General features: G+C 34.2%; 1 protein-coding gene across 16 annotated transcripts in view; it reads left to right on the top strand.

The window, feature by feature from the left end:
- The window catches only part of DMD (dystrophin), a 1,135,802-nt gene that overhangs the window by 355,178 nt on the left and 771,979 nt on the right, over nt 1–8,645 (top strand). For all 16 annotated transcript variants that reach the window (XM_072937290.1, XM_041719931.2, XM_041719926.2 and 13 more), the window contains exons 3-4: nt 5,301–5,393; nt 6,298–6,375. Coding sequence is in view for 15 of the 16 variants with exons in the window: in XM_041719931.2 (XP_041575865.2) it covers nt 5,301–5,393; nt 6,298–6,375 (171 nt within the window). In the remaining variant the exon portion in view is untranslated. The remainder of the gene's footprint in view (nt 1–5,300; nt 5,394–6,297; nt 6,376–8,645) is intronic.

The raw sequence follows: 8,645 nt of genomic DNA, 5'->3' as shown, positions 1-8,645 counted from the left end.
TATATGCTTATTGAAGAACTTCAAATAATAGTTGTTTTTTAATTTTCTGTTATAACGTATTTTGCTGCAGCTGTTATTATGGACCCATTGCTTGAAATTTGGCATGTTTATGAATCTTAGGAAATAGAAAGACATTTCTTTCCTTCATGTTTGTGGGAGAAAGATTTATGGTTTGTTGTGGTTTAAGCCTACCTGGTAACTAAGAGAATCAAAAGGAGAACTTTGTGGGTTGAGATAAAAATTTAATAATTGACATAACAACAACAACAAGAATAATAACATCAATGATGATGATAATAATAATAATAATAATTATAATAATTTGAAAAATAAAACTCAAAATCCATACAGGTAAATCCCAAGGAAAACAAGTGATGCACAATACAGTTGCTCACTACCCACTAAAAGATTCCAAGCCCCATTTCCCTGGGCTCTGGGTGGCTGGGGTGGGGGAAGTGAGTGAGCAGCTGTGTGGGGCTTAGCAGCAAACTGGACTTAAAACAGAACAGATCTTTCTGGTGCTCAGTGTGGGGCTGATGTGCCAGGCCCTCAGATCCACACAGCCCAGTAATCCTGGTTATCCCTCTCCTCCACCTGACTGGGGGCATCTGGGAATCTTCATCACAAGATTCCCCACTTCTTGCTCATAGAAGTGGACATGAACTTCTTTCCAGAGTCAATAATATAATCAACCCTTCCATTCTTCCTTGGAAACTGTCCATTACAACAACTTTGCTTAAGGAACCCCCATTTGTGATGGCTTTTCCTGCCATCCCCACAGCTGTGCCTCTGGGATTGAGAAATGCTTTCAATCCCACTTCATGTCCTCTCCGTTGTTGCTATTGGACACAAAATGAGTACACAGAAGTTTGGGAAGTTTAAAACAGGAAAAGGCTAAATTTTATTTCTTACCTCGCAATATAGAGAATTCCAAAAGTGACAGTGGATTGAAGGATGAAATTGCCACCTCTCCAACCACACTGGTCAAACCAACAGTCCATCAATTCTCTCCTCCCACAAAGAAGAATGCAAAACAATCATTATTTACATGAACAGTGCGTGAGAACTCAAGTAGAAATATGTAAACATCAAAAGGCATAGACAACTTTTAAAGGAACTTTAAAACTTTTAAAAGAACTATAAAACACTTTTAAAAATCAGGGCAACACTCCATGGTCCCATTTTAACCTCAACATTTGTTCTTAATTAACAGTTGTTTGTTCCTTTCTTTTCCCCTTCCTGTTTTCTTTTCCCCTTCTTTCCAACTCTCCCCTTCCTGTTTCCCTTTGCTTCACTTTCCTTTAATGAAGAATTTGCCTCTGCTAATTTGCTCTAAAATATAAAACTGCTAACAGGTTTTATGCTAATCAATTTTTTTTTGGGCTTTAACTCCTTGGAGAGCCAATGTTCATGAACAGATGTATTTGTGCCTTCTCTGGGCAAGTTATTTTATAATTATTCATTATGTTCTCTGTATGTCTTTAATAATGACTGACTTGCATGTTTCTCTGGATAGAGAGCGTTTCACAGAATACCAGCTTTTCATGTAATACTTCCCACAACATTAACTTCCTCCATAATATGTCTGATGAATAAGCTGATTAAATAATTTAGTTGTTTGATAAAATTTATATTTAAAATTTACATAGAGACAATGAAGTCTATTAAAGAGTCTTTGGAAACAACACAGGAATGACAATGAAAGTAGACAGCAGTGAGATAAGTAGGAAGAAGCTTGATGTTTTGAGATACGTAAATGTATTCAAACCAAAAAATTTGCAACTGCAGTTATATATTAAAACTTGTTTCAGTCTATCTTGTTTCAGTCTATTTCCTGATTACCCTTTTTTTTTTTTTTTTTTTAATCTTTACAAGCTTTTGTGTTTTTTAGGTAATATTCATTAGTATTAAATTGTTTCAGTTCCTGTCTGAGGGTGGAACACGCTGGAGATATAATTTTAATCTTAATACTGAAAGCATTCTAGAATATGTACATGCAGCTGATATTCTAAGTATGCTTCACTCCCTTACAACACCTAGGGGAAGACTTTACCACAAATTCTACATTTTCCTCACATTTTACCTGTACAGTACCACATAGTTCTAAGACTACAGCGTATGTAGTTGACCATGGTGTGGTGTAGGGTAGTTTTGGGTTTTTTTCCATACCAGTGTAATTTGTGAATTCATTTCCTCGGTCATTATTTAAGTTAAAGGGTTGATTTAGTCCAAACTAAAACAGGAATCTTTTCCTGTATGTATCCTGGGGTTTTTTGGTAATTTTCTTTTGAAATAGACACTTTGGGTTTCCTTAAGGTCCCCTTGTGCTGTGTAAAGATAAGCAGTTGCAACCAACAGGTCCATCAGTTAACCAAGACAGTTTGTGTTTTCATCTTTATTTCACTCAAAGACAATAAATTAAAATTATATAAAAAGTGCCATATACTTAAATCCCTAATCTTTCTAGTCATTCAGATTTTAACAACTCTTATCTTAGATTTTAATTTTGTTCTGTTTCTAGAGAGGAATTTCTACTCCTGGTGAAAAGTCACCTTGTTCTACACATCAAATATCTTTAGTCCTTCCTGTGTCCTCTACTCTCTCGTTTCCCCCATCTCTCCCATCACTGTGGTGTTAAAGAAAGACAATTGAGTGAGAACCAATAATTCAGGTGGAAACTATTCTGGTCATTCTTTAAATTTAAGTTTTGGATAAGTTTGTAATATAGGGTGAGTAGTAAATCAATATGTATAACAAATGGTAGAGGGGAGCCTTCAGAACGTTTCCTTACATAAAGGGCAGTGGTTTTAGGTTTTAGGTCATAACCTAAAAAAGCTTTTAAAAAATCTTATTTTCAGCAAGAGTGTATAACAAATGAGGTATTTGTTTGGCAAGCCATGCTTGGCTTTTCACTGTTTTCAAAAGTTGGAGTTAACAGACACTTTCCAATGACACGATAAATTTACCTGATGCAGCTTTGAGCCCTTTGTATCTCAGGACTTACTGCAATGCTGATCCGGTTAAGACATTCAATCTGTTTGAGGAAGGAGACGTAATTACCCCATTGCCAGAAAAACAACTTTTCTCAGGTTTAAAATTAAATGTGTGGCAGTAGTGTAGGGTGCCTTAGTGTATTTTTAGTTGTGATTAATAGAAGGTATACTTCCAAGATCCTAAAAAATCAATGGAACTTTTGGTTTAAGGTTTACTTGTAATAGATTTGTAATTAATATGTCCTGCTGGGGACACTACTCTGCTGTGTCTTTATTTTCTTTCTAAAAAAATCTACCCCAAAACAACATATTATTTGTTAAGCAGAATTTTTGAATGCCTAGATTGATTTCAGCATAAACGTTATGAGTACCTTAAATGCTGAAAAAAGAAGGAAAGACAGAGGCACAGGCAGTTATGAATGCTAGTTCTGCTTTTCCTGAATGATACAAACCAGTATAATTGTATTATATTGTCAAAATGTCATTGTGCTCATATTGCCAGAGAAATCCAGCAGCATTATGGGCACAACTCTTTCATAGTGTTACAGAAGGGCCTATTGATCACTCCAACTTTCTAAAGAATGTGAGAAAGCTTCTTTAAAGTGCATAGAACTTCTTATCCTCCTCTGCAGAAATGACTTTTGTTCTGCAAGATTAGGGAACAAAATAAGGTCTCTGTTTTAATTTTAAATTTGTCCTACAGCTTCAGGAATTCTGTACATGACTTGACTCACATAATGGCACATGATTTTCATCCCATAATGTAAAACATTTTTATTAAACCATTTCTCATACTAAATGTGAGGGAGAAAATAACATTTCTGAGCATATTTACTTAAATAGATAATTCATGGTGTTGAATAGTGCAAGTAAATCATATGTGTATCTGTTCAGTACTGTTTTTCAGATATTTAATAAAATGGCATCATGTGTGTTAAATAGAAATTAGCTTAGCTGGAATGGGTTGTGCACGTTGTCAAAACTGTCTAGAAAACAAGGATTCCCACTGCTGTTGGATATTTGTGATGTTGTGGATTTGTTTCTTCCATGAAACAGAAACAAGGCCTTACCAGAAAAAGAAGGGATTGAAAGGAACTTTTGCTTCAAAAGAGCAATCAGAGAGAATATTGGCAGAATAGCTATTACCACTCAAGTCAGTGCTGTACCCATAACTATTTATTGATGAGAAAAAAATATTTAGAACTGGATACTGCCCTTAATTCTGTCCTCTGTTCAAGTAACCTTCCAAAGCAATTGGTACTTTCTAACAAAATATGTTTTTCATAAAATTCCTAGCTAGCTCTAATGAAGGTTGCAGTGAATACCAGAACAACATTGCTGACAGGAAAGCAAATGTTTTCTCTATAATGGAAGATGTGCAATGTAGATCATCATGGCATCAATTCTATAAAATTGAATACAGACACTTGTTCTCAAATTAATAAAGCATCCATCAAACTTCACAAATTAGAAAAAATGTGGACATGTGAAACTATTTTGCATGGCACAAAATATTTTTTTGTTGTGGTTCTCAATAGCTCTCATACATACAAAATTATCTAAAAAATATTTCATACATAGAAAAATATCTAAAAATTCATAGGTGCACATAAACCTTGCTCAGTGACTAGACTATAAAAATTATGTCTATATTTTAATATTTCATGCTTTAGTCAAAGCATCAGATCAGAAACTTGGTTTCAATTTTAGAAAGAGTAATTTTTTTTAAAACATTGTCATATAGGGAAAAATCACAAGTATCTCCTTTCATCTTTTACTGATGCTAAGTACAAAATGTGAGTTGTCTGTTAGCCACCTAGAGAAATAAGGCTGCAATCCACTACAATTCCATGCCCTATGAACATAGATCTGTTTCTAAGATCCTGACTAGAATAATGATGACTGGCTCATCTCTCTCTGTGTACTTACATTTTTTTTTAATCTTACACATGGAACTCCTACTAAGCACTCAAAATTTTACATCTCTTCCCCTGTTTTTTTTTTTGTTTTTTTTTTTTTTTTTGTTTTTTGGGTTTTTTTTGCTTTGCTTTGTTTATTTTCTTGGGGTTTTTTCCCATTTTTTTTTTTTTTTTTTTGTGGCTGATTTACACCTTGATTGTCAAGTCTTCAAGCCTGTTTAAGACAGATATAAGTGTAAGAATCCTATGAGTTTAAATGTATCTTCCTCTTTTACTTTGAGTCCTACATTCCATATATATTCTGATACTTGCTTTTTACAGCTTTCTGGTCTTTTTTTAATTATTATTTTTGGCATTTGAACTAACCCGAGTGATTGTTTCATTTCAGTTTGGAAGACGTTACATTGAAGACCTTTTTAATGATTTTCGAGATGGAAGAAGACTTCTGGAGCTCCTGGAATGTCTTACAGGCCAAAAACTTGTATGTGCTTTGTAACACATTTACTGTACATTGAAGTCTTAATGTTGTGATAATTGCAGTAGTTGATATTCACCAATTTCTGCCACTGATGAGGACCTGTGGAAACTATTTTTAGGGGTCTGAATAGGTTTTAGTTTCATTTGAAATTGAGGAAACATTGTGACTGAGAGCTATATTAGACAGTAACGCTTTGCAAGGCCTATAATTTGAATTAAAATATTCTACTTTATTGGATACACTTACTAAGTGTGGCACTGAGAAACAAGCTGAAACAGGGTTCATTTAGATATCTGGATTTTAGCTGGAATTTAATTTAATGTGTAGAATTATAATGGTTTTCTAATGTCATACTCATAGTCCATCTTGTCTGATTGTACTTGTCTGAAAAGAGAGAACTGCTAGTTCTTATTAACCTGGAAATTCGAAAGTGACACAGCCACAGACATTTTTTAATGTCTCCTCTTGTGTTCCTGGTTGGGATTTGTAAGTACAATATCTTCTCATAGGAAGGCTGGGAGACTGAGAATCAAAATCCAGAGATAATACACTTGTACATAAATATTAAACAAACTGATACTTATCTGTTTAGTTGCCATAGCAATGTTCTTAAATTGTGCCATGCAGAAGACAACTAATAATGATAAAAAAGAATCTGGAATGAGCTAATTTTATATGCATTTCAATGATTCCTTCACTGAAAATTACTTTCTAACCATGGATCCAGTTTGTTTCACAATTGACTTTATTTCATGTTGGGAAGCTGCATAAGCACAGTGTATGTTAATATTCTATTCTCATAAAGCCATGAAATAGAAAACTACAGGTGTAATGTAAGATTTGAGTTACATATAGTGTATTCTATATTCTGATTATGGACAGTCAAGTTGGTTTACTTTCTTTGTAGGCAAAAGAAAAGGGCTCCACACGAGTTCATGCTCTGAACAATGTCAACAAAGCAATCCACGTTTTGCAGAGAAATAATGTAAGTATTAAGCAGACAGGCTCAGAACAGTCCATAGACAACACACAAAATGCTTTTTAAGTGTGAATCAAACACCTTGGTCCATAGTATAAAAGTACTGGAGTCTAAGCAGTTTGATCAATGTGGATTGGATACTTTCCCATTCAGCATCAGAGTCAAATGTGTTTTAAGGAGTTTAAAATCCTCTTCCAGCAAATTTTGGCTGATATATCTATAATGGATGCTGTGTGAAGCATTATCAACATGCATGATTTTATTCTAATGAATGGTATTTAAGTTAATTTTTTAAATAAATACAAGAAGTCAAATATAGCTGGTTACAAGATGCTGCCTATCAAAATATTTACTCACAATCTCTGACAACTATGAACTCCGAAAACCCAAGGTTTTTTCTACAATATTTTTTTATTAAGTTTCAAAGACATCTGTCTCTCATGATTCAAAACACTAATCATATCAATATCACTTCCAATTTTACTTTGTAAAGATTGATTTTTCAAGCCAGTATCCTGTGAATCATTCTTGAGTAAATATTCTCATATTCCTTATGCAGGCATTCTAATGGACCCATAATTTTAGCAGACATTTCCTCAGGCCAGCTAATTTTGTCATAACTCTCCTCAAGAATAAATTAAAAAAAAACGATAACACTTGCTTAAACTTCACTGTAAGAGGTGACAAAACAAAGAAAATGTATTCTGTGCTGTATATTATATTGGATTTCTTGATAGCTGTAGGAGGTCATTAATGCTTGATTTCAAGTGCCAAATAAAGTTAATGATTTTATAAATCTAAGGTAATCCACCTAAAGATTTGTCCATAAATGAAAGTGACCCTACAAGATTGACATAAAGACCTCCAGCTTGATTTTTCTTTTTATTTGATGGTATTTGATGAAAATAAACAGAAGAAAAAGCTTCTAATTGTTCAAAATGGGCAACATTTGACATTATTGGGAAAAAATAATCAATACATTATTTCACATTATATAAGAAGGTTTTGATTGCATAACTTGTTACAAATAATCATAGAAAATAGTTTTTGAAGTATTCAGTTCCTATCCGATGAATCCGCTGGTGTGCTCTTCACACATTTTCCAGAACACAAATCTGGAAAGTCCCTTTGAAATCTGTGAAGAAAACAGAGAGTATTCCCATTTTAGAAGATAGAAGAAGAAACATTGTTTTAGAAAATGAAGTGGTCATCCAGTGGCCATTGTATTCATGCAATGAAAACCTTGTAAATGATATAAAAATTGGTACAGTGTATGTAAAGATATGTCAATATGAAGTCCAAAGACCTGCTTTTGAAATAGTTTCCTTAAGCTTCAACAATTTGACAAATGATTTCTCAGGGCCTTCAGGAACACAAAATCAAGTGAATTAAAGCAAAGCCAAGTGAATTAAAGCCTATAACTAGTCCAGATTTTCCTGCTGGTATGTTCCATCTTTGCTCTGAGGCTCTGTAGTCATTTGGGTGCTACCACTAAATAATGCTGCTGCTTCCAGTCAATCAATTTCACAGGGTTTTGGTTCCCAAAGAGAAATGATAGTGTTGAAGAGGGAGCATGGGGGATGTGAGGGGTGGAGGGTTATGGCTTAAACCTCCCTGTGGCAAACTGGGCAGTGTTCCTCTGCTTCAGTAAAACAGACGTGGGCTCTGTGTTCAGGCTTGCACTTCCAAGAATGGATTTGGTCTGTAGAATATGCAGGCACTGCCCTAACAAATTATGTAGGGTGTCATTGGTGCAAAGAACTCCATTTTAAATTTAGCATTTAAAGTCTGAGTTCCATTTGGGAAATGTTCCAAGACATTGATGCTTAGAAGAAATAGCCAGTCTCATGTGCTTTTAGTACAAAATGTGTAATTCTTAAAGAAAAGAGCTCTTCAAGAGTTTTAGAGAAAAAATACGTGATTTGTGGTTTGTAAAAATGAGCTATACAATGATGCATTGAAAAAAAAGCCCTAAAAATTAAAATGAAGCAGCTTGTTTTGAGGGTGCAATCAATTTGCAGATGTAATCAATTTGCAGATGTAACTTCAATAACTTCAGAAGTGCACTAGAGACTGCAGAATGTAGTTTGTGAAGGAATGGGGCACTTTGCAATAAAAAAAAAAAGAGTTCTGACCATGAAAAATTGTATCTATGAAATAGCAAGGATGCGAATTTTAGAGTCAATTCTATGCAAATGTGCAGGACAGCTTATAGTCTTCCATTTATAACCCTGAGTTTGGCTTCCTTATTCAAATAGTATAAAAAGTGAGGGAGG

This window comes from Taeniopygia guttata, chromosome 1, assembly GCF_048771995.1.
Source record: "Taeniopygia guttata chromosome 1, bTaeGut7.mat, whole genome shotgun sequence".
NCBI classification, from domain to species: Eukaryota; Metazoa; Chordata; class Aves; order Passeriformes; family Estrildidae; genus Taeniopygia; species Taeniopygia guttata.
Note: the sequence above shows the minus strand (reverse complement) of the source record. Positions and strands in the feature narration are given on the sequence as shown.